Source organism: Nansenia antarctica, assembly GCF_963989245.1.
Source record: "Nansenia antarctica genome assembly, chromosome: 1".
NCBI lineage: Eukaryota > Metazoa > Chordata > Actinopteri > Argentiniformes > Microstomatidae > Nansenia > Nansenia antarctica.
In genome coordinates, this window is record NC_137674.1 from 18,828,511 (window position 1) to 18,855,107 (window position 26,597).

The 26,597-nt window shown below is 43.7% G+C and overlaps 2 protein-coding genes across 4 annotated transcripts in view; one reads left to right on the forward strand and one right to left on the reverse strand.

The window, feature by feature from the left end:
- Window positions 1–375: 375 nt before the first annotated feature.
- Window positions 376–18,426, forward strand: pygb (phosphorylase, glycogen; brain; the record flags this gene model as incomplete). 3 transcript variants are annotated; one of them, XM_080542777.1, is made up of 20 exons in its annotated part: window positions 376–618; window positions 2,022–2,123; window positions 2,795–2,873; window positions 2,995–3,098; window positions 3,194–3,325; window positions 3,945–4,056; window positions 6,349–6,431; window positions 8,567–8,710; window positions 8,842–8,934; window positions 9,878–10,024; window positions 10,761–10,924; window positions 11,432–11,546; window positions 12,910–13,011; window positions 13,135–13,282; window positions 13,813–13,871; window positions 14,151–14,292; window positions 15,555–15,762; window positions 16,960–17,094; window positions 17,571–17,637; window positions 18,035–18,426. In XM_080542777.1, 20 exons carry the CDS (start codon window positions 376–378, stop codon window positions 18,197–18,199), a joined length of 2,544 nt encoding a protein of 847 aa, XP_080398903.1. In that variant the 3' UTR covers window positions 18,200–18,426. The 3 variants fall into 3 exon arrangements, with proteins under 3 accessions (XP_080398903.1, XP_080398904.1, XP_080398905.1); XM_080542778.1 differs by lacking the exon at window positions 2,022–2,123; XM_080542779.1 differs by lacking the exons at window positions 2,022–2,123; window positions 2,795–2,873 and having other exon boundaries at window positions 3,078–3,098.
- Window positions 18,427–19,919: 1,493 nt separating this feature from the next.
- abhd12 (abhydrolase domain containing 12, lysophospholipase) overlaps window positions 19,920–26,597 on the reverse strand; it is a 29,154-nt gene continuing 22,476 nt past the window's right edge. The window contains exons 13-14 of the mRNA XM_080539187.1: window positions 25,033–25,160; window positions 19,920–22,761 (exon numbers count right to left, since the gene is read on the reverse strand). Coding sequence (XP_080395313.1) covers window positions 22,728–22,761; window positions 25,033–25,160 — 162 coding nt within the window. The 3' untranslated portion in view covers window positions 19,920–22,727. The remainder of the gene's footprint in view (window positions 22,762–25,032; window positions 25,161–26,597) is intronic.

A 26,597-nucleotide genomic window follows, 5' to 3' on the forward strand; every position in this document is an offset into this window, starting at 1 on the left:
ACCTAGGATGGTAGGGGAAGGCAGGGCAATACCGCTACCTGATTGGTTGGCGAAGCACTCGTGAAGAGCCCCCTCATTGGCTGGCGAGTCAATGAGGGGGCTCTTCACGAGTGCTTCGCCAACCAATCAGGTAGCGGTATTGCCCTACCATCCCCTACCATCCTAGGTTCCGCAAATTCGCGTCCAGGGGTGTGTCTCTCTCTGTCCAGGGGTGTGTCTCTGTCGCTGAGTTCCTTCATATTGGGTGCTGCCTGCTGCGGGTTCATCTGTACCGACTCCAGTCACCTGTGTTTGTTAGCAGGGGGGTACGGGGGCACCTCGATCGAATCAAACCTAAAACGCTGAAGTTAGAAATCATCCAGATTAGTAGAAGCCATGGCCACGCCATTGACTGACAGTGAGAAGAGAAAGCAGATCAGCGTGCGGGGCATCGCAGGACTGGGCGATGTCGCCGAAATTAAGAAAAGCTTCAACAGGCATCTGCACTTCACTCTGGTCAAAGATCGAAACGTAGCCACCCCGCGGGACTACTACTTCGCCTTGGCTCACACGGTGAGGGACCACCTCGTTGGCCGATGGATCCGCACTCAGCAATATTATTACGAGAAGGATCCAAAGGTAAAGGAAATAAAGTCAATTCGGCGGACATATTCTAATAAGTGGTATTGGGGGTTTCGGCTTCCTGGTTTATGTTCCAATGTTGTCATGCCACACTTCCATTAGAATGATAATGCTGATATCGTAACAACTGCATGTTTTACTTCTTCTAACCTTTAGGATCAAGATGATTCATCTACCCAGTAACTTCAGTTGAACTGTCAGTTTCCTTGTTTCAGCTCACCTCGTGTACCGTAACTGTACATTTTGCTGCTAGCACCCCATGGCTTTAACCCTTTGACAGGCATCTACAGCCATTGACAGTGGAGTAAATAGTTGTACATGTCAGCTGCCATAGTGGTGAGGCAGCTACCGATGCTGCCTGATGTATTTAATTAAGGACTCGGAGCTGTGATAAGAGCACACCATTGATGATGGAGGTTGTATTGCTGTCAATGTAGTCAGGTAGCCCCTGACTGCCCTGGACATGATGGGGTGAGGTCGGGACAGGTAGGTACAGAGCCGGTAGTGTTCTCTCTACTCCATAGGAAATCAGGGAAAATCTACAATGATTCAACTCTGTGCAGGCTGAGGTAGCTACTCCATGTGCCTCTGTCCGACTTCAGTGAATGAAAGCTCTGTTTAATACCAGCACCCACTCTGCTCCATATGGGTGTTTATTAGCCCATGTTAACAACATCTGTTTGGTTTTTATCATAACAAACATCATCTGTCTGTTCCACTGTAAGAGGAGAATACAGAGGATGCGTCTTCTTTATGATCAGGAACAAGGTCTCATCAGGCAACAGCACGAGGTCCCACAAGTCGTAGTCTTGTGCTAACTCTAATATGTTGAATATTGGAGTCGGCATAGTCAGATGCTTTACATGTTTCTCATAGCCATACCTTCTATTGTACATTTCTGTATGAACACAAGCATACTGAACACGTCCAATATTGCATAACATGCGTTTGATAACAGAGTTTGCTCTAATTTATACATCTCCCCATTCAATGTGCTGAACACTTCCTGTGTCCACAGCAGAATTTGCCCTGTAGTAGCTAAATCACGAGATGTCTACCTTTTTACTTGAGAATTACAGTTAGGGTTAGCAATGCCTTTGGGTTCAGTCAGTTTGAGACAAAGTTGCAGTATTGACAACAATGCACTGGGGCTGCTCCAGCCAAACACAGATATCTCAGGAGGTCAAATAGATATGTCATTATGTGATCGTTTCCAGGTTTGTACCAGACTTTTATTGTTATCAGAATCAATGCCAGACCTGAAGGAAAAATATTCCCCAGAATAAATAATGCCAGCTGCTCTTTGCATAAAAGTGTGTGTTTGCTGTAGGTATAGGGAATCATTTTTTTTGCTCTGTCTTAAATTAATCGCTCACACTCTTTATCCTTTTTATCCTCAGAGGATCCACTATCTGTCTCTGGAGTTTTATATGGGTCGGACCCTTCAGAACACCATGATCAACCTGGGCCTGCAGAACACCTGCGATGAGGCGGTGTACCAGGTAAACCCAAATCATTCTGTCGCTCTGTCCCGTCTGTTTAGAATTTCATCAGGTTTGCATTGTGTGGGTGTGCATGTACACCTACCTGTGTGAGTGTGCATTTTAGAGTCTCATGCTTTCTGTGCCAGTGTTACAAAGCCCAGCTTCAGCACTGAATTGGGCCGTGTTCTGTCACTGGATAGGGGTGTCATTATACCATTCACCTGCAGTCCCAGTTAGGTAAGAGGTACCATAGCTGCCAGTTTGATGCTACAGTAAAGGGGGGGGGGGCTGTGTTTTAGGAGACAGACAAGACCTCTCTTAGTCTCACATTGTCGTAGTTTCTACTGATGGCAGTTCTTCAGCCCTGGACCCGCTGTATGATATCCTGCAAACTGTGCAAAGCAATGCGGGATTTGTAGTATCTCCATGCAGTTTTTTATAGACGTTGGCACTGTTCAGTAAGAGACTGTGCACCCTTTGTTTAGGCCTAGTTAGATTGAATCACAAAAAACAAAACAGGCTTTTCCTCATTTTTGCTCGACATCCGTACACTCAACCAGGAAGTTCTTATATATGCTATAGGTAGTGGGGTTTGTGTGTGATTACAAAGATAACAACTCACGGTTGTTTCTGCCCCGAGTGTCGTCTGTGTTACTGTTTCTCTAACCAGTTCTCTCTGTCCTGACCAGCTGGGCTTGGACATGGAGGAGCTGGAGGAGATCGAGGAGGATGCTGGGCTGGGAAATGGGGGACTGGGGCGCCTTGCAGGTAACAGATCAAACACTCTGTGAAGTCAATTCAACCATTCACTTAATTACGAGATGCGTGTCATCGCAAGGAGAATGTATCCTCCGTTATGGACCTCTACGGCTCCCATCCTCCGTTTCAGCTTGTTTCCTGGACTCCATGGCCTCCCTAGGCCTGGCAGCCTATGGCTACGGCATCCGCTATGAGTTTGGCATCTTCAACCAGAAGATCACCAATGGCTGGCAGGTGAGGGGGTGGAGTCTTAAGGAGGACATATTTTGGTCACTTTCAGAGGCTGCGATGGATTCTTACTTGAATGATCTCACTGTTTTACTACTAAGGTTGAGGAGGCAGACGATTGGCTGCGCTATGGAAACCCATGGGAGAAGGCCCGCCCAGAGTACATGCTACCTGTGCATTTCTATGGCCGAGTGGAACGCACAGGGGAGGAAGTGAAGTGGGTGGACACCCAGGTGAGTGTGCATCACACACTCCTCTCTCTTGAGGTCTGTCCCACAAAAACAGGCTTCGTCCATAGCAATGAGGAAACACAGTCCCATCAGCCTTGACTCAGCCAGTCCACTATAGCAGAGAATTCACACAGACACAATAGCTTTTTCTCAACAGTTAGGAGCACAATCCCCCCTCGCCCTCTCCTCAGTCCTCCACTCCCGTCCTTCTGAAAACGCATAGGAGGAGAAGATCTAGGCTCCTCCCCTTTACATATCGTCACCTTCTTAAAATAATGGCTTGAGTCACTTTTGAGGAAATTACATTGATAAAAACATTTATTTTTTTATTGAAATTAAATTATATTTATTGCCTAAATCTAATATATTCTATATTATTTTTCAAAAATGTACAAGAAAACGATATGATATTGTCCTCCAATACTTTTCGAGGACGGAGATGACAACGCGAGGAGTTGTGTATGTAACAGTTGATAAAAAGACGACTCACTCACTTGGATACGAGCACACATCATTAGACAAACACTTGCCAAACACTTGCCTAATAATAATCACCTCTCATGCCTGCGTACTGCTCCCATGACTGTCTCTCCTCAAATCACTACCGTCTCCTGTCTTTTAGGTTGTCCTGGCCATGCCCTACGACACCCCTGTGCCCGGGTACAAGAACAACACTGTTAACACCATGAGACTGTGGTCTGCCAAGGCACCCAATGACTTCAATCTGCAAGACTGTATGTAAACACGTCAATGTTTTATTTAGGGTTTGTTTACCTTGTTCTAATTAATCATTTCTACATGAGGGCTTGGTAACTACTTGAGCACTTCAGCAGTAAGAGGCAGGGCTGAGGCTCAGAGCTAGAGCTGTGATAAGAGCACAGCATTGAGGTTGTATTGCTGTCAATGTAGGCACATTTCTCTCTAGCTTTACACTTCTCTGGTATGCAGACATTGAACTCCCTTGAACTCTGTGGCCACTTTTGGCCTGAGAAAATAAATAAATATATATATATATTTTTACAAACTTTTTATTTATGAACATTTTCACTTTAGGTATAAGAAACTCACAAACAAACAGATGCTTTACAAACAAATCCCAATAGTATAAAAAGAAAAAACCACAAAACTAATGTGAGGTCATGGAATGGTCAAATTAAATCAGTACAGAATTTGTGCTGATCTAACATACATTGTTATATATTGTACCAAGAATGATCATGACGAATCAGATACATTGGCTAAATATATACACAATTTTTTTCTTCTCCCAGTTGTTTTTGGAGCCTTATAGTGTGAGTCGTTTGTTCTAGGTGATGCAGTTGGTTCACAATATTGACAGAGGTCAGCAGTTGGACAGTTTTTATGGAGACAGTTTTTTGGCCTTTTTACTTGCCACCAACAAAAATCTTTACGACGTAGTCATCTTCTTTACTTAGTTCAGTCGGAATAAGACCAAGGTATAGGGCGGTAAATGTTATACTGATATTAAAACCCAGGGTTTTGGAGGTTATTGCTGTTATTTCCTTCTAAAAGGTCTGAATAGAGGGGCAGGACCAGAAGATATGTGTGTGATAAGCCCTGATTTCTCCACATTCCCTCCAACAACCTAATTGGGTACGAGTTTGTTTAGATTTCTGTTTTGGGGTAATGGGGAAAAAAAACGACTCCAATTTTTCCAGCAGAAGTCCCTCCAGTTCAGAGAGTTGGTAGAGGATGACTTCCAGCCATTCAGCCACATGTCCTCGGTTATTTCAATGTCCAGTTCTTTTTTTCCCGTCGTTGTTTCGCACGTAATCTGTGGTGTCCTTCAACCATGTGATGCCTTGATATAACCTGCTTATAAGTCCCTTTGTACTGCCTGACGTTCTCTTAGAATGTTCCATTTGTTCCAAATGATCCATTTTGAATATTTGGTCCTGACATTTAAACCAATGAATGTTTTCCTATGGTCGTAGCCAGTTGGTTTGGTTACACGTACACTGAGTGCACAGCGAGCCAGGGACAAAACACTAATATGAGCTCAGGTCAAGCCCAGTCAGGCCCAGATAAATGGGTTTATTTATGCACAGCTTGGCAACGGGGAAGTTGCCTACCTTAGGAAGAAGCTGTTTGGAATATAAAGTGTTGGCCCCCCTATACCAACACAATGCCCATCTCCCCATTGGTGGGGGGGAGGATGGGGCAGCAAGCCAACGTTGCCAGTGGTTACGGCCCTGTGTAAGGACGCAGAGGTTAGGCTGTTTCGCCCTGCTGTATTTCAAGAACTACCAGACTATCTTAAACGAAGTTGACCAACTCCCAAACTGAAAAAAATACACATTTCAAAACCTCTGACATTCTGTTCCTGTTGACGGGAGACCGTCAGAGGATCGTGTCATTGTCTTTGTTCTCGTAGTTTTCTGAGTTTCTAGTCTATTTAGACCAGAGCTGGGTTTAAGCACAATGCTCAAAGTGTTTGAAAGAATTTCTTTCTTTTTACTTTTTGACCAATGTCTGATTTAGATGACGGCCCCAGTGTCAGGTCTGGTTCCTGTTTACTTGTGTGACACTTGTGTGTCGCCATGAGAAACGCAAGTCACTGGGTTTACTGGGCTCATGAAAGGAATGGACCCATTGCTAAGCCACGCCCCAAAATAGAAATTGTCCAATCATATCACAGCAAAAGTCACTACAGGCAGAAAACTCGGACCAACAACTCGGTAATATCTGATGGTGAAAAACTTCTAGACTAAATATTCTTGTTATCTTTAAAAAAACATGTCTATTACTTGCTGTGGTAAATCAGAAATCCGAATTTTGCCAACTCCCGCCATTGTAAGTCATTAAATGTCACTCAGTCACGGTCAGTCAGTCACTGTCAGTGAAGCGTTGTTTGTTTGTCTGAGTTTTCAAAGGGGCCGTGGCTTAGAGATACTGTAGGTCCATTGTGGTTGGTTGTAGCATGACAGTTGTAACCATTCAAAGGGTTGCTTACACAGTCCTATAACTTGTACTACCTGTATGTAACCCTCCTCTCTCTTGACCAGTCAATGTCGGAGACTACATTGAAGCTGTGTTGGACCGCAACCTGGCAGAGAACATCTCACGAGTCCTTTATCCCAACGATAATGTGAGTTTATTCATGACCTCTATGACCTCTATGGTGCAGAAACTATGTGTTCCGAGTCAAAATGAACACAGAGAGAGAGAGAGAGAGAGAGAGAGAGAGAGAGAGAGAGAGAGAGAGAGAGAGAGAGAGAGAGAGAGAGAGAGAGAGAGAGAGAGAGAGAGAGAGAGAGAGAGAGAGAGAGAGAGAGAGAGAGAGAGAGAGAGAGAGAGAGAGAGAGAGAGAGAGAGAGAGAGAGAGAGAGAGAGAGAGAGAGAGAGAGAGAGAGAGAGAGAGAGAGAGAGAGAGAGAGAGAGAGAGAGAGAGAGAGAGAGAGAGAGAGAGAGAGAGAGAGAGAGAGAGAGAGAGAGAGAGAGAGAGAGAGAGAGAGAGAGAGAGAGAGAGAGAGAGAGAGAGAGAGAGATTCACTCACAGGGTCACTTGGGGGCTGTGTGGTGTGTTTTCCACAGCCATCACCTAATAAGGACACAACATCAGATCTGTGGTGAGCCACAGTGCAGCACAGCAGCGTAGACTACTTGCAGTGCAGCGCACACACTCACTCAAACCTTAGTGCAGAGTCTTGCGTAACGTGAACATGATTCAGCACACCAGCTGTTCCAAGTTATGAGGATGAGGAAATCCTGGCTTACTCAATACACGCTGAGCATGGTATGGATGGAGCAGAGGGAGAACCGAGGAGCTGTCTAAAGCAACAGTCTTTGCCTACTTTGACCCTTGATAAATAAAAGCAGTATTGTCACTAAAGCCCAATTTATGCTTCTGCGTAAAATCGACGGCGTAGGCTTGCGTAGGTTGACGCGCACCTCTCCAAAAATGTAACTACGCGGCAGTGCCTACGCAACCGTAAGCACTGTGATTGGTCCGCTTGGTAGCACATGATTACGACATGATTCCGACTCTCTCGTCGGCCAAAATGCGGAAGCCATGACAGAAATGTAATTTACTTTTTCTGTAATTACTTATTAATAAAGATTTGAAAAAGTATGATAACCATCGTATTATCTTAGTTTAATGTCATTTCAATGCATCATAGAACTTTTATTTACAACAAGCATAACAAACAAAAAAACGCTATTATGCCGGTATGAGTACACCGTTCCAACGGAGCGCCCTATGGAAGCGCAGGCACAGCCTTCCCATAGCGCGATTCACATTTACGAGATGTACAATCCTGTTTATTTAGAAATAAATGATTAGTTACAGGGAGCCCCATGGCTGTTCAATTATATTTATGATAGACATATTTCATGTAAAGTTATCTATAAGAACTGTGATTGGTCCGCTTGGTAGCGTCACATTCCGACTCTCTCGTAAATGCGGAAGTCATGACAGAAATGTCATTTACTTTTTCTGTAATTACTTATTAATAAAGATTTGAAAAATTATGATAACCATCTTATTATCTTAGTTTACTGTCATTTCAATGCATTTTAGACATTTTCTTTACAACAAGCATAACAAAAATATGTTTTCTGATCGCTATTATGCCGCTATGAGTACACCGACCAACGCGGAGCCGTAAAGACCAACGCAGAACTATAAACCGGGAGAGCCCTTGCGCGAGCTACGGCGTAGCCACGCGTAAATTCGACGCAGAAGCATAAATTGGGCTTAAGTGTCATCCACCCGCGGCGCTCATACCCCTGCTGAATATGACATGTTAGTGTGAGAGGTTGTCAGACAGTCAGCCGTTGCATGGGCACCCCACGCCAAGCACTTTAGAGTATCAATGTTTTGGTGCTTTAACATCTTCCGTTTGACCGAAAGATCTTGGGATGACTCAATCATCACTATCTATGTCAGGGGAATTGAATAGAAATTGTCCAATCATATCACAGCAAAAGTCACTACAGGAAAGAGAAAACTCGGACAAACAACTCGCTAATATCTAATGGTTCTAAAAGCTTCTAGACAAAATATTCTTGTCATCTTTAAAAAAAAACATGTCTATTACTTGCTGTGGTAAATCCGAAATCCGAAATTTGCCAACTCCCGCCATTGTAAGTCATTGAATGTCATTCAGTTACGGTAGGTCAGTCAGTCACTGACAGTGAAGGTTGTTTGTTTGTCTGAGTTTTCAAAGGGGGCGTGGCTTAGCGATAGGTCCATTCCTAAGTGTGCGTGTGTGTGTGTAGTTCTTCGAAGGCAAGGAGCTGCGTCTGAAGCAGGAGTACTTTGTGGTGGCCGCCACGCTGCAGGACATCATCCGTCGCTTCAAGTCCTCCAAGTTTGGCTGCAGAGACCCCGTCAGGACCTCCTTCGAGACCTTCCCTGAGAAGGTGCGTCTCTGTCTCCCCCCGGGGTGCCGTTTGTCCAAATCTTTCCCTAAGATTTGATATTCGTTTATTTAGAATTCGCTAAAACCCATTTATTGACACATTGCCACCCCTCTTCCCCCTTCTTTGGTTAGGTGGCCATCCAGCTGAACGACACCCACCCTGCCTTGGCCATCCCTGAGCTGATGAGGATCCTGGTGGATGTGGAGAAGTTGGACTGGGAGAAGGTAAGGGACACATGGCCCTCAGACAGGGCCCTCAGACATGGCCCTCAGTGGGACAGGTGGAAGCAGGGACAGTCAGTGTGGTGGGGTTGCTTTGTTGCATTGAACAGGAAACCAGAGCTTTTCTAGGGCTGCATTGTTTGAGGAAAGTGATCATGGTAACTGATCTAGCTGATCTGACCTAGCCTGTTGTGGAGCTGGGTGAGGTTGGGTGGAGTTGGGTGAGGTTGGGTGGGTTGGGTGGGAGGGTATTCGGTTGTTAAGTCGTGACGTATCGACCAGGCGATAATACTGTTTCCGGGTCCAACGTTGCTGTGTCCCTTGTTGTATGAATAGATCTGAGTCTAAAAAAAATATTGAACTGTCATTCTACCGCTTTAGTACACTGGTACACACGTGACGTCAGACTTAACAACCAAATTGGATGTTGCTTCCGTCTAAGTGTCCTACGGAACACTTCCTTCTACCATACAGTCTGAAATTAATTGATGAATGTACACATACAGTAAAGTACAGCTAAATGTTATTGCATTTTTCCTTTTGTCCCTTTATCTTAGCAAATCATATCACATCACATCGTTTACCTCATCTAGTTTGATGCACTTTTATTGTAAAACAATACTGACATCAGTCTTGGAGTCTCTCTCTCTCTCTCTCCTCTCCTCACTCCATCCCTCCTGTGCCTCTCTCTCTCCTCTCCTCACTCCATCCCTCCTGTGTCTCTCTCTCTCTTTCTCTCTCCTCTCCTCACTCCATCCCTCCTGTGCCTCTCTCTCTCTTTCTCTCTCCTCTCCTCACTCCATCCCTCCTGTGCCTCTCTCTCTCTTTCTCTCTCCTCTCCTCACTCCATCCCTCCTGTGCCTCTCTCTCCTCTCCTCACTCCATCCCTCCTGTTCCTCTCTCTCTCTTTCTCTCCTCTCCTCACTCCATCTGTCCTGTGCTGCAGGCGTGGGAGCTGACGACCCAGACCTGTGCCTACACCAACCACACGGTGCTGCCCGAGGCTCTGGAGCGCTGGCCCGTCCACCTGTTTGAGAAGCTGCTGCCCCGCCACCTGGACCTCGTCTACGAGATCAACCACCGCCACCTTCAGGTCAGATGGACACACTACCCAAAGGCCGACCCAAAACCATAACCTCACACCTTAACTGCTTCTCCTGAGACATCTACTACCCCCCAGCACTGCGTCTCCTTAGACACCTGCTTTTCCCCCTTTACTGTGTCCCCCAAGACTTCTACTGCCCCCCCTGTACTGTTTCTCTGTTTCTCCAGTGTCTATATAAAAAAAGTTTTTCCTTCTATCATGGAGGATTGGTGGATTGATGATTCACTTGCTTAGTCAAATGTATTGAGTGTATGTCGCTTTGGAATAAGGCGTCTGAAAAAAAAAGGATAAAAAAAGGATAAACCTGACCGTGCTGGCTCTTTCCTTTTCACATTGTTCTTCTGGCGCTGTTTCAGCAACTATGGTGGATAGATTTCCAGGTCCAGCAACGCTCAGCTCAGTTCTGTCGGGTTGGACTCTGTAGTGTAGAATAGGGTTCTTATGGAGAAGCCTGGTCCTTCTGACATGTTAATTCAGCAGGAAACAGCAAATGTCCCTATTCACCTTTATTCACTGATGACACAGATCCATCTTGTCCACTACACAGTACTCAGCCTGGAGTTCTGGAACTCTCCTTTTTTGAATGTGCCTTGCTCTTTCCCACAGTTAGAGAGTAAATCTAGGTGTTCTCAACCTTTAGGCTACTGTACTGCAGAGCAAATAACAGTATACACTTGGGACCCTCGTGGATTTTCACTCATTTGGTTTTGTCCTGTTCCCTCAGAGGGTGGCTGCCATGTTCCCAGGGGACGACGACCGCTTGAGAAGGATGTCCCTGGTGGAAGAGGGAGACCCCAAGAGGATCAACATGGCCCACCTGTGTGTGGTGGGCTCACACGCCGTCAACGGAGTTGCCAAAATCCACTCCAACATCGTCAAGAGTACTGTGTGAGTGTCCCATCTGCGCTGTTTGTTTTCATTATTCGTATGAACTGCGATAGATAATTATAGTGACTGCTTTGCATTTGAATTGATTTATTAACAGGTTTTATATTTAACAATCGACAAAAGACAACCACTGGACTTCATGTATACAGGGTTCCCACGGGTCCTTGAGATCCTTGAAAGTTTGTGAGTTTGAGAAAAAGAAATCAAGGCCTTAAATGTTTTTGAAAATAGATATGGGTCATTAAAAGTGCTTGAATTCCCCTCTCTCTCTCACTTTTTTTAAATTGTCTGTGAGCAGATAGTTCCTATTATATAAATTCTCATCTAGATCTATCTCAAACTATGATGTGTTGGGTCCTTGAATTTGAGGGAAGAAAGGTGCTTGAAAGGTGCTTGAAACGTGCTTGAAAGGTGCTTGAAACGTGCTTGAATTTTATGTTTCAGAAGGTGTGGGAACCCTGTGTATACCTGGAAAATGTTTTGAAAATGCACTTCTTCTTCTAACAGTTTCAAGGACTTCTATGAGATGGAGCCAGAGAAGTTCCAGAACAAGACCAATGGAATCACTCCTCGTCGCTGGCTGCTGCTGTGCAACCCCGGCCTGGCTGACATCATCGCTGAGGTAGGGTGTTCCAGAGGGTTCCGGCTACCGAAGGCTTTGTAGTTTAAAGGTCCAGTACGTAACATTCAAGCCTTCTGGAAGTTTTCGAATGGTTGTAACGATTATCTTTAATCGGCAGCGATCAAGGAATGAGATTCCCTTGAAAGAAATATTTCATTTACGAACGCTGAACAGAAAATAAGCTGCCTATGTTTGTCACTGCCAGGGGCTTCCTAGTGGAGTAACTGATGTTGGCCTTTCTGTCTCTGGGGTGGTTTGGAACTTTAACCTAAATTTCACCACAGTGGCCAGAGCAAAAAGACTTCCAATAAACCTACGGCCAGCTCCTTTAAGTACAAGGTTCCCACGGCTCCTTGAAATCCTTGAAAGTTTGTGAATTTGAGAAAACAAAAAATCAAGGCCTTTGAAAATAGACATGGGTCATTGAAAGTGCTTGAATTCCCCTCTCTCTCTCTAAAAAATATATTATAGTAGATAAGTCACATTGCTTAACTTAACACAGTAACTTATATTTCACAATATATTGTTTTGCTGTGCTGTGGTAGAGAAGGCAAGAGACCATCTAGTGTTCAAGCCTCTACATTCAAAAGCCTCTCTTTTTAATTGTTGTCTGTGAGCGGATAGTTAAAAACCTATTCTATAAATTCTCATCTAGATCTGTCTCAAACTATGCTGTATTGGGTCCTTGAATTTGAGGGAATTGAGTCTTGAAAGTCCTTGAAAAGTGCTTGACTTTTATGTTTCAGAAGGTGAGGGAACCCTGTAAGTTTCAGGTGAATCTTCTGTTGTGTGAAAGGTGTTAAACTAAGAACGTTGTTGATCCACAAGAGGAGTGAGCCTGGGTGTTCAAATCAGATTCTACCCATGAGGGCCGTATAAAGAATGTGTGTTTTGCATATGAATAATTCCACTCTGACCTAAAGTCAATAACATCCAGGCTACAGGCCTAGGTTCAAGGTTGGCTGTGTTTGATTGGTTTTGCCTGTGGCATAATGGAACAAACGGAATAGTCCCTGTGGTGCAAACCCCACCCACCACTCCAGACAGGCTCAAGCAGATAATAATATAATATATGCCATTAAGCTGACGCTTTTATCCAAAGTGACTTACTTTGCAGTGAGTGAATTGTTGTTTCTGTGTTTTCCGTTTCTCCCATGTTGTCAGTGTCTTTGAGCCTCGGAAAAGCGCTATATACATTTTATGAATTATTATTATTAATTAATACATGTTGTTTGTATGTCTGGTCCCAGTGGGAATCTCTCAACTTAAGACACAGGGGCCAGATGTTGTATGAGGGGGAAAAAAGTCACATACTATTGAACATTGGGTTTCATACTAATAATGCCTCGTCCTCTCACTGTAGAGAATCGGAGAGGATTTCATGACAGACCTCTGCCAGCTGAGGAAGCTGCTGGACTTCATTGACGATGACGCTTTAATCCGCGACGTGGCCAAGGTTAAACAGGTACTACCGTAGGGTCAACGTTGTTCACCAATAATCCAAAATACAAAGTTTACACTGACTTTATGATGTCAAGACCAGACTTGGAGAAACCCTTTTCACCCCCCCCCCCCCTTGTGGCTCCAGGAGAACAAGCAGAAGTTCGGAGCGTACCTGGAGGAGGAGTACAAAGTCAAGATCAACCCAGAGTCCATCTTTGACATCCAGGTGAAGCGGATCCATGAATACAAGAGGCAACTGCTCAACTGCCTCCACATCATCACCTTCTACAACCGTAAGTACTCCAACCCTGTCTTCAACTATTCGTGACGTTAGAATTCTAGGTAGGTTCTATCTCCATTTTTGTCAAGATTGAGTTTTTTTTACATAATCGGATCCATTAGGTGTTTATTAATGCCTGTGTGGTGTTATTTAGTTAGTAAAATACAAAGGTTCCATCTCACAAAACAAAATGGAATGTAAAAACTTTGACGCTCAATATCTCTGAACTACCCTAAACGGAGATAGAACCTTATCATTTTAAGCTCACGTATTGGCACCCACTGCACTACTCATGACACAGTGATTTGCATCCATAATGATAGACCCTAGTTAAACATTGAGCCAACTGTTTTATTGAGCAAATCGAGATCAGAGATCCTTGTGTGTGTGGGGGGGTGCCCCCTGCCTGTGGAAGAGTGAACTTCAGTGAGGCAAAAGGTGTAAAGATATAAGAAATTGGAACTGTGATTAGAATAAAATAGAATTAGTTCATTAGGTTCTAGTTGGTGAAAAGATTCAACATGTCTTCTCTTCTTTGCGCAGGGATTAAAAAGGAACCCAACAAGCACTTTGTCCCCAGAACCGTGATGATTGGAGGAAAGGTATGTAACCATGGCCAATCACATGTGACGTTGTGACATTTGTTGATGACTGCATGAGGTACAATATTGTTATGTAGATGGTATAGATGATGTCGTAATCATTTAGTCATTTTGTGTATTGGGGTGTTAGAGGGGATCAATGTTCTTGATCCATCCAGATGTTTTTTTAAATACATATTTGTCATTTAGTTATGAATGCAAGTGTCAGCATAGTCACAACAACCATCCCTTTAAATCCTTTTAATGGAAGTGTTTCTCATCAATATCCTTTTTACCCAGGCTGCACCGGGCTACCACATGGCTAAAATGATCATCAAGCTGATCACCTCGGTCGGTCAGGTGGTCAACAACGACCCCATAGTGGGAGACCGGCTGAAGGTCATCTACCTGGAGAACTACAGGGTCTCCCTGGCAGAGAAAGGTAAGGGGGGGCCTTGGGTCACAGTAGTCTGAGAGGCGCCATTCCTTATGTCCTTTCCAATAAGACTGATATGTTGTTTGAACCCTTAAAACCACGGCATTCACTTGTCTGCTTTATGCCTGAAGAAGGTCTACGACCGAAAGCACGCAATAAACTTTGTTTTTTTTGTTTGTTTGTTTGAGTGTGCGGATGCTGTTATTTTGCACTCCATACTAATATAAAAGGATTGGGACAGTGTAAGCAATATGATTCAACCCTTTCCAGTACTGAGATCTGTTATTGAACACAGGAAAGGAAGGCAGTTTGGACGCAGATAAATAGAATGTCATTTGCCCTTTGACTGTAAAAAAAACTGCGGAATGATCGGAATATATATACCGGTATATGTTTTTTCTAGAATATCAAAAGGATAAGGTTCAAAGTCTACATGTTACTAGGCATGATTTTATTTATTTAGCACACAGTAAAAAAAAAAAAAATTCATACACACAATAACCATAATACATCAGAGAGAGTAACAATAACCATAACACATCAGAGAGATCAGGTGCAAGGAAACCCCAGAGTGGCTAATGGAGCGTCTCTCTTGGTCATAGAACGTGATTACAGTGTAAAAATAAATAAAATAAAAATATGAAAATGACTGAACAAAATACAGAGATCAATAAAGAAGTGCTATAAAGGAAAGAAAAATATATAAGAATAAGAATAAAAGAAATACCTACGGAAACAGTGTGTCCAGGCCCTGAACACAGCAAAGACCTAGGTTCTGGGCCCTGGACAGTCTGGACGGATTGATGGCAGCTGCTGGACTGAAAAAATCAGGTGTAGTGCTGAGGCACAAATGTGTACATTTCTAGCCTGCAAACTGCGACACTTCAAATGAATGTGCAATAACACTATGTGCAATATGACAACCCTAGTCGTCTATCTGTACAGTATAGTATAGTGGATAGTGTACATAGCCTTTATTTATGTAAACCAGCTCCTTCCCTTCTTGTGTTTTTTTTAGTGTTTTTTTTCTTTCCTAGCACCAGGGGAGCCACCCCTCCTAAATTTCGTTGTTTGGTACCTGTACTATAGCAATGACAATAAAGACCATTCATTCATTCATTCATTCATTCATTCATTCATTCAAATAGGCAATAGAAAGAGAATATAACCCCCCCCAAAAAAAATTTAAAGGGGAAAAAAACAAAACCAAACAAACCAATGACATACCCAGGATGACTGAGTCCCTTGTTGTTGTTGTGCGTGTCCAGTGATCCCTGCAGCTGACCTATCAGAGCAGATCTCCACCGCCGGGACGGAGGCCTCCGGCACGGGCAACATGAAGTTCATGCTGAACGGCGCGCTCACCATCGGCACCATGGACGGAGCCAACGTAGAGATGGCCGAGGAGGCGGGGGAGGAGAACCTCTTCATATTCGGCATGAGGGTGGAGGATGTGGATGCCATGGACAAGACAGGGTGAGTACGGGACCCGAGTCGTCCACACCGACATCGTGCCGCACCTATAGAATTGGGGGCGGCTGTGGCGCAGGAGGTAGAGCCGCCGTCTAAATCATCGCAAGGTTGGCAGATCGGCGGTTCGAGCCCTGGCTGGCCACATGTCGAAGGAAGTGTCCTTGGCCAAGACACTGAACCCCAAATTGCTCCCAGTGAGCGGGCCGGCCGGCACCTTGCATGGCAGCTTGGCAGCCATTGGTGTGTGAATGTGTGTGTGAATGAGAGGCCGTTGGAAAGCGCTTTGGATAAAGGCGCTATATAAGTGCAGTCTATTTCGAATTGGAGTTGACATTCTGTATATTAACCTGAATCCTGGGGTTTAGTAGCTTAGCCTGCGACCAGGAACTCAAATTGGAATGATTGTTCATAAGACTGCTTCTTTTATACTCTGCACTGTATATATACAGTATACTGTATATAAACTGCCTCACTGTACATAGCTCATAACTGTATATACCTCTAAACTATACTGATGTTTACAATACTACCTCAGCACATACTGTATATTACATAGTTACCCATCACTACGTCTTGTTCTATTTATATCATGCCCTTATGTCACTATTTGCACTTCTGGTTGGATGCTAAACTGCATTTCGTTGTATAGTACTTTGTACTCTGCGATGACAATAAAGTTGAATCGAATCGAATCATTGGCATCCACTCAGGGCGGTAGCCAGGATGAATTAGTTTGAGGTCATGCACCCCCCATGTAAGGCTTCAGGAGTCATCCTTGGTACCTTGGTATCTGTTGGTATCTGCAGGGTTCCTGCGCTGGTCGTAAAAAGCCTTTAAGTCTAAAATCCAGCAATCCAATTCATAAGGCCTAAAAAGGTCCCAAATGTCCGGTATTCGGTCTAAAAATGAGGTCTACTTACGTGGAAATTAATCAAGCTGGAACCTCAGAAAATCCCATTTGCTTCCTTTTTTGTCTGTATGGCAGTGAAATCCCTAATTTCATCACCTCGAGGATGACAACAAGCTATCATATGGTGTCGCGAATAGGTAAAAAATTATATCCAAAGAGGTTTAAAAAAGGTTTAAAAGGGTCTTAAATTGGACTTCTTGAAACTTGTAGGAACCCTGTATCTGGTTCTAGCAGTTTAACTGGCACATTGGATGACATGGAAGTCATGTGTTGTATGTATGTGTCCACAGGTACAATGCTAGAGAGTATTACGAGCGTCTGCCTGAGCTGAGGCAGGCGATTGACCAAATCAAGACGGGCTGCTTCAGTCCCAAGGAGCCGGAGCTGTTCAAGGACGTGGTCAACATGCTGATGAACCACGACAGGTAAAACCCAGTAACACCAGTGCTCCTACTGTCACTCGATGAACTAGACTCAACTCAAAGGCTTCGGAGACCGTACCTTCTCACGAGCTGCACCCCGCCTCTGGAACTCTCCCTCAACCACTCAGAGACTCACCCTCACTCTCCACTTTTAAATCCCACCTCAAAACCTACCTGTTCTCCCATGCATACAACCTCTCCTACCCCTAACCATCTCCCCCCCCCCCGGACATTGCTGCGTTAATTGTTCCCCGTTCATAAACTCTGTGTTCTATGTGCTCATGTTATCTGTTGCTTGTTGTTTCTGTGTTTTCTGTTTTTCCCATATTGTCAACGTCTTTGAGCCCCGGAAAGGCGCTATATAAAAACAATGAATTATTATTATTATTATGATTATGATAGCCAAACACGCCCAGTTGTAAACCTAGGATATAGGTCTTAATTCATTCTTCGTTCTCTTTTCTTCTCTCGTGCCTCAGGTTCAAAGTGTTTGCTGATTACGAGGCCTACATCACAGCCCAGGACAGGGTGAATGAGCTGTACAAGGTGAGGGATTATCAACAGGATTCAGGACTGTTCCCAAATATCTTCGTTGTGTTTTTATGTTTATTGGTTCTTGTTACGTGGTACTTTGACAGTGACGGTGTTGATAACCTCCACCAGGGGGCACTGTCTGGTTGTGCTATAACCTACCTGGACTGATGGCTGGTGGCTGAAGTCACCTCTCGCTCTCGCTCTCGCTCTCTCTCGCTCTCGCTCTCGCTCTCTCTCCCTCACATGCACACCTGATCACCCGACATTAGCTGCTCATATTAGCGGTTCTCTCTGTGGATATTGAATGACTGGAATGGTTCCTTTTTGACACCAACAGTTGGTGTGATGTGAATCCTCACATACACATCATGTGTTGCCTCTGAACCATCTGTTTCCTGCTTCCCTCCAGAATCCTAAAGAGTGGACTAGGATGGTGATCCGCAACATCGCCGGTTCTGGCAAGTTCTCCAGCGACCGGACCATCACGGAGTACGCCCGGGAGATCTGGGGGGTGGAACCCTCTGATGTGAAGATCCCGCCCCCCAACGAGCCCCCCAGCGAGTCCCGCGAGTGAGAAGCTGTCCGTCACACTGGGAGTCCAGGTGGGACTCCTCATGTTTGTTATCTACTCAAGTCTGTCTCATCATCAGGCTTTACTCAGCCAGTACACCACAGCAGAGACAGCGCATCAGGAACAGAACACACACACACACATACCAGGCAAAGGAAGCTAGGTTTCCATTTGCCTTTGCTTACCTTCACGCCTTCTCCTTTCCTTATGTTAACTCTGCTTGCCCCTGTACTATAGACGGCAAGTCCAGTTGACCAGTAGTGGTGGGACCTTATGTAGGTTTTGTAGGGTTAACATGCACTGTAAGTCATTAACTCCGAATAAACATCCAGAACACCTTAATCAAAGCAACTGAACTTACCATCTAATGGTGAAAAAAAAGATTGTAAGAATATTCTAGATCTCTGCTACTGATGATGCATTGTTTTTGTAGGGAACAACTTAGTTTTATCATCCCTATATGCACTGTTATGTTTTCATCTATACTTTAAGTAAGTGCCTGGTCGTCATCAATGGAGCAGTTCTAGACCATTGCATAGGTTTGTCTGAGTTTTGATGCCAGTCTACATTCTGTCAATGTTGTGGATTTTTTCATGTGATGGAGAATATTTAAAAAAAAATGTCTCCTGTATTTGATTTACAAGTATGACTTGGACAACAGCAGTTCTAGGACTTGGTGTGAATCTTCTGATGAATCTATACTGACGCTGCTTTACTTGAATCTGCTACTTTAAACAATATTGTGTAAAACATCTCTAAGTACCTTTATCATTCGGAGTCACTGCAATCATATTAGTATTGTTACGAAATAAAAGACTACTACTTGTGATTACAATGCGTCAGTCTACTGGATGTTCAGAAAGTCATAATGACATTTCAGGATAGTCAGACTGATGTGGTCATGGCTGATGGGGCCTCAGGCGTTGCCTTGGTCTTCTTCTGCCCTCTCCTCTTAGACCATGAGCCAGTGGAGTCAGTCCCTCTCCTCTTAGACCATGAGCCAGTGGAGTCAGTCCCTCTCCTCTTAGACCATGAGCCAGTGGAGTCAGTCCCTCTCCTCTTAGACCATGAGCCAGTGGGGTCAGTCCCTCTCCTCTTAGACCATGAGCCAGTGGAGTCAGTCCCTCTTCTCTTAGACCATGAGCCAGTGGGGTCAGTCCCTCTCCTCTTAGACCATGAGCCAGTGGAGTCAGTCCCTCTCCTCTTAGACCATGAGCCAGTGGGGTCAGTCCCTCTCCTCAGACCATGAGCCAGTGGGGTCAGTCCCTCTCCTCTTAGACCATGAGCCAGTGGAGTCAGTCCCTCTCCTCTTAGACCATGAGCCAGTGGGGTCAGTCCCTCTCCTCTTAGACCATGAGCCAGTGGGGTCAGTATAGAGATATAACAGTGATTTTTTTGGGGGAAGGTCTGGGGGGTATTCCATCAATGTCGCTAAAGGAAAATCCAGGCTTATTTTTATAACTCTTATGAGATTCATTAGATTGAGCCTGGATTTTCCTTTAGTGACTTTGATGGAATACCACCCTGGAATTGGGGGAAAGTCAACATTGCATTGCAGATTTCTGTGTCTTCATACTGTGTCTTTCACTCACAGCCTGCTTCCCAAACTGGACATGTGTAACGGTAATGAGTTCAAACTTAAAGACCTTCTCACCATAACAGGCTTTAAAAAGAAACACCCAGGCATGGATTTCATTCCATTCAGTTTATTCTGTTACTTAAACATCATATTTTGTCTGTCCAGTCAGGTTTAGCAGCTTAAAAAAGACTGACACAAATATTAGCAAGAAAATCTAAATGTTAAAACAAAAAGGGCAATTTCAGATAATAATAATAAAAAAAAGAAGACATTTGACCACACAGACTGCAACAACAGCCGTCAACAGTGTTCACACTCCTAACCTGGCTCTTGTGATATATACCAACTCTTGTTTAGTTTCTAGAATCAATTTCAGTGGCAATTTCCACCAAACATAAAAAGTGGAAAAGGTCAACACAAGCTGCACCAATCACTGTAAAGTTGGGTGATATGGGTGAATTAAAGGGATTTGAGAGGTTGACATTTGAAGAGGCTGGCTTGGTTTATTGAGATGAGATCCACATCCCATCTTCTGTCCATAGGGAGGAGTAGATCAGAGTGGGGGTGTGGTTTTATGAAACTCCACACAGGTGATCCTTCAAGTTAAGTGCAAATTCAATCATGTCTTCCACAAGTATTTAGGGGATACTGAATCGACTTCAAACGGCCTTCCTTCACAATCTCAATTGGCCAACTCTCTTGCATTTCATTTCTGAAAAGCACACATACCTGTTTAACAAACAAACAAACATGGAGGTTTTGTGGCCTACATTTGTCATTTGAATCGAAATTATTCTACATCCCCCACTGTAGCCTACGACGTCTAGCTCTAACGAAACTCATCTGTCTGTACATGCATACACCAGATCAATACAGTATTACAGTTTCTCTGCTGTAGCTTTAAAACATTCTTGGTAATACAGGTCATGGGAGATGGTGATCAAAGAGAAATGTGTTGATAGTAGGTGGAACAAATGGAAGTACACCTACACTAAGGTTAGGTGGGTTGGATTTGACAGTAAATAAACCCTAAAAGGTTGATTCTGATTGGAGGATTTGATGTTTGCATCACCCTTAGGGATGCTGATTAATAGCTGATTGGTATTTTGATTAATAAAATGAAACCAATGCTGAATTTTGCCATTTCTTCCCAGAAATGTGCCAAATCAGTTGAGAAATCTGTTCTCAGTTTCTAAATGTGAGGGTATGTAATCTGACTGCCTGTTCATATTCATACTGATTTCTCATGTCTCTCCTTCCCCTGGTTCATCTTGTGACAAAACATTCACATTCACTTCCTGCCTTAACCTTCCATCAATGTCGCTAAAGGAAATCTTGGTTCTTTTTTTTTATAAATCATGAGACTTATAAAAAAAACACAGACCTGTAAACTGTCCAGACATCACAGATGATAGGGTGACAAGACAGTGATAACTGACCGTTTTTAGCCAGCAGTACATAACCACATGTTGAGTTTCCTGTTGGAACACGCAGATTAAAAACACAGGTTATATACCATGTCATTTTCAGAGGAGAAAATATATGTGTCAACAACCAAAAATACAAAAGCACAAATCTCTAAATAAACGACAAACAAGCAGTGTGAGTGTTGGACAAATGATGAGGAGCCAGTCAGCTTTAAACAGAGTGAAAACAGTAACGTTGTTCCCTTCTCTCTCAGAGGGACTGCTAGAGGAACGGACAGAGGTGCTCAGTGCCATTTTAATTGAATATGAATATGAATATGTTGCCCTAGATTCACTATCAGCCCCGTTCAACCTGTAGCGCTGTGTACATTTAGATCAACAGCTCCCGAAAGCACCTAAATGACTTCAATTCTTTCCACCTTAAAACTGAACAGATTCCGTGGGGGACGACTCACAAGCCTGCGTCACCAAACAAAGGAACGAAAAAGGTTCTCTCTGAATGTTAGACACAACCTGTACCGTTTCCTCCCCCCAAAGACTCACTTAGGGCGGTGGTGTCAATTACTGGCTACTGCGGCCCACTAGTACTCACTGCACAGGGTGGGCATACAGTACTGACACACCTGACTGCAGGTGCTGCTCAGACACCCACCACCTCCCACTCCATCTAAAATGAAACACCGCTCCACCAACCAGATGCCAAAGAACAAATAAACCGCCATCTGTAGTCTGGACAGCAGCAGCCCTAGCTGAACAGAGTGGTCAATGGTGACATTGAGATTTTCAAGTATCATCTATTAGTTCCACTTGACTAGCTAGCTGTAATCATTAGAGACACAGCTACTGAACTAGCCATGATGTGTGTGAAGGGCATAGAGACCCAGACATTACTCTAAGAGGTTATTTCCTGGTTTGAGAGATATCATTGGGAAACCAAGAGCCAAAAACATTACATCCAAGATCAAATATATTAAGTATAATTAAGATAAAAAGATCAAGATAATAAAGATCCACTTTGACTGGCGTTGTGTTGTTGTTTGCTGTGTGGCAGATGATTAGTAATATGAGGACATGGCTCGTAATCCTGATGACCGACCCATGCTCTGGTTCTTCCTCTGTCGGGTGATTGTAGTTCAAACTCCCCTTCGGTCTCGGCTTCGTCTGTGGTTCTTCACACCCCATGGGATCGCTGACGTCGAGGTTGGTTAGATTAGTGCATATCGATCATTTGTGCTCATGCAGTCCTGTTGAACCGTAACAAGCGTCAGCAGACAAGTGGCTCGTCCTTCCTCTCTTCTTCCTGTGTTGTTGTACTGTAGGTGTCGGATTCAAACAAACGCAAAAAATCAAGGGATCTTCAGTCCATGCATGTATGTATGTTTTAAGAGATACATCCATCTCCTAAAGCATACAAGTGGAAGAGTTTCAGACAGTGTGTAGTGAGAGTACGAGGGGGGAGACAGTAGGGGGAGACGGTTAAGTATGCGAGAGGAACGGGGCGGCCAGACAGAACCGTTCCTGTGGGTTATGCGTGGGGATGAGACGTGCCGAGGAAGTCACTGGGGAAAGAAAACACAAAAACACAAAAAGTTATGTTATATGAGTTATGCTTGGAACAAAACCTCGCTTCAATGTCAACCGTTTACAGACCTTAAAACCGTCGTGTTTACCCACATGGACAGATTATGCATTTTAACGTCAGCGTTACATTCCGCATTTTCTCCAGTGAAGAATGCACGCAAACGCACGCACGCACACACGCACGAATACACGCACAAACTGCAGGGAGAGGATGGAGAGGGTCTAGTGCTGTTCACCCACCTTCTTTTCCATCACTACATCCCTGGTCATAAAAACTCCACTGCTTCACTCGTTGTGTTAATTTTGGCAGGCTTTCTAGTCACTTAGTCTTAAGTAGGGTTGGGTATCGTTTGGGTTTTATCCGGTACCGGTACCTAACCGATACTTTAAAAACGGTACCGGTACCAAAACGGTACTTAATTCGGTACTTTTGATTTTTAAAAATGACATATATATATATATATATAATAATAACACGGTCGACAACATTAAACAGCTTTTCACTTTTTTATTGCTGAGGCACAATATTATTAGTTAAATATACACTCAAATTAAAATAAATGAAAATAAAACTCCTGCTGACTGAGGCACAATATACATATATATATATATATATATATAATATTACAGTTAAATATACACTCAAATAACAAATAAAACTCCCACCTCAGCAATTATTTTGCAAAAAGATCAGCATATTTGCCTTCTCTGGCAAAATACGACACCTCTCTTGACTTTTTTATTGTCATTTTGACTTTTTTTTTGTTTTGACATAATTGTCTAATGGCACAGATTTATAAACATAAAGTAAACAAATATTGTTTTCACGTCACTTTACCTGAAACTGAACGACACAGCGCGGAGCGAATTCCCTGGTAAAACTTTTCTCTCCCCCCGCTGTCAACGGGAGTCGTCAACCAGGAAGCGGTGCTGAGAGAGCAAGACACGAATCTACCGGCATTTGACTGCCGCTGGACTGAGGAACACCATAGGCACAGCACATCGCCATAATAGCGATAAAGTGCGAAGGATTTTAAGCATTTTGAGCACTTCGCGTTGTTTTCGTCGAGTCGGGTGAAATGCAGCCACACTTTAGAACGCTGCTTCATTAGGGCCTTCGGCATTCTCGGTGACCTCGTAGCTAGGCTAGCTAGCGAAATTCGATAATATTATTATGATTATGATGATGATAATAATAATAATAATAATAATACAATAATACAATCACTAACTATATTACTACACTTACTATAAACTCACTCTTCTTAAGTTCTCAACACAACTGCTCACCTCACTACCACGACACGCACTGATTGGAAATTTAACAGGCGATGTCACGTCACGACTCAAGTCACGTGTGGTTGACTGTTGCATGACACCGGACACAAAAGTACCGAAATGAGGTACCGAAATCTCCTTTGCGATTCGGTACGGGTACATACCGAATGTAAAGTAACCGGTACCTACCGGTACCGATTTTCGGTACCCAACCCTAGTCTTAAGACGAAGATGCACACCAGTTCTAGTCACACCCAGTCGCCTCCATACTTCTTAGTTCCAGTCCAGTTCCAATTGACAAACTGAAAACATTCCAGTGCAGTTTCAGTCCACAAAAACTGCTAAACATTTTAGTCTAGCCCTAGTAATCGACGAAAACTTGACTTGAGCTTTTGTAGACCAAAACCACACTAAAAAGCCTGTCTTCTTCAACCAAAACTAGACCAGAACCAAGAAGGACAGAAATGACTAAATGTGACCAGAACCAATGTGCAGCTTCGTCCTAAAACCAAGACTAAACCACTAAAAAGCCAAAATTAACCCAGTAGCTGCTCTACAGTAGATGTGTTAACGGCTGCTCAGCTGGGTCTTACGTTAGGACACACTGGGCCGACACGGCCCGCTTTTCCCCTTTACTGTGAACCCCAAGACTTCTACTGCTGTTCCCCTGTTACTGTGTCCCCCTTGTACTGTTTCTCTGTTTCTCCAGTGTCTCTCTATATATATATATATATATATATATATATATATATATATATATATAAAAAGGTTTTCCTTCTATCACGGAGACTGCCAATGGCCCCGGGCCTGAGCTAGATTACTCTTCCTGCTACGACTGGTGGATTGATGATTCACTTGCTTAGTCAAATGTATTAATTGTGAGTCGCTTTGGAATAAGGTGTCTGCTAAATGCCAAAAATGTAAATGTAATGTAAATGTAATGTGAACGCTACCGTCTACAGCTGCTGTACCTGAGGATGTGGGGCAGCTCTGGACTCCTGTAGATGAACTTGTGCTTGTAGCACAGTGTGGCAGGAAAGGGAATGAACTGGACCTTGTGGCCACTCAGGCTTTTGGACTGGGCAGCGATGTTGTACAGCTGAGGGGAGAGGGAGAGGGACAAGCACAAACAACAGAGTTTTTTTTTCAAGGTAATCTCTTTCTCTCAAGAATGAGGTATATCTAATTTTTTAAAAAGTCAACTTTATTTATGCATTTGGCAGTCATGACATTGAGGTAGTGGGGTAGTGGTGGTCTAGTGGATAGTGAGTTGGACTTGTGATCGGAAGGTTGTGAGTTCAAATCCCGCCTGAAACCACACCACTACTAGTGTGCCCTTGAGTAAGGCACTTAGCCCTCAGTTACTCCAGGGGGAATGTCCCTGTAATTCGTAATTGTAAGTCGCTTTGGATTAAAAGCGTCTGCTAAATGGCAAAATTATTAAAATTATTAAATTAATTTAGTTCAATTGAGGAATAAGAGTAGAGATGGACAGGGACAATGATGGGGCTTTCACACCGCCAAGGAACCGTTCCCATTCTGGAGCCTCCGAACCTTGGTGCTGTCTGGTGAACCAGCCCGCGTTCATACCAGTGTAACCGGAACCATCAGCATCATAAACATTGGGTGACGAAGGGGCGAGATAAACTAAAATGTCACAACAAGATGGCGGCTACTTCACTGGAAATGAGGATAATATCTTCCACTACAGTATCTGAAATAAACACTATTTTCTATGAAAAAAACAAAACAAAAGACACTTTCTAAACACGTTCTCTTACTAACCAGCTGCTCCATTACTGGGATAGAAACGGCTTACGAAGTTTGCGTTCGCGTGTGTGCGTGTGTGTGTGTGTGTGTTTTCTGAGCATGTGAGGAAGATAGAGAGAATGATGATACTTTTGATAGTTTTTGTGATCACTAATGATGATTAGATTTAGATTAGATTACATTTTGTCTACTTCCTTCTTGCTGGTCTCTGCAGCCTAGAATATGACACACCCACTGACGACGTCACGGTTCTACTTTTGTGGTTCCCGCTGCGAACCAACTTTTCAGGCTCCGAACCAATTTATTTCCGGTCTGAACACGCCGGCCGGTTCCAGACTTGGTTCGCGAACGCGACCCGGAGCGGTTCCTTGGCGGTGTGAAAGCCCGATGAGTGAACAATGATTGTTCTGTACGACAGAGAAGGTGCCAGGGTTCCAGTGAATTCCTTTTTTATTTATAATCTTTTGATACTTGGAAGGTTACACTGCTTTGTTAAACCTACAAAATTGTTCCTGGGCACACATTGTTTGAACATTGTTGAATCATTTCTATGCAACCTTTCCGTTCTTTAATTTTTCAAGGTAATCTCTTTCTCTCAAGAATGAGGTATCTCATTTTTTTTAAAGTCAACTTTATTTATGCATTTGGCAGTCATGACATTGAGTCTTGCCAAGACAACAGCTGATCATTGTAAAGTGCACTGTATATTCTCAGAAAAAGGAGGGCGAGAAGAGGCTTGTGTGACAAGGTTAAGATTAAAAAAAAA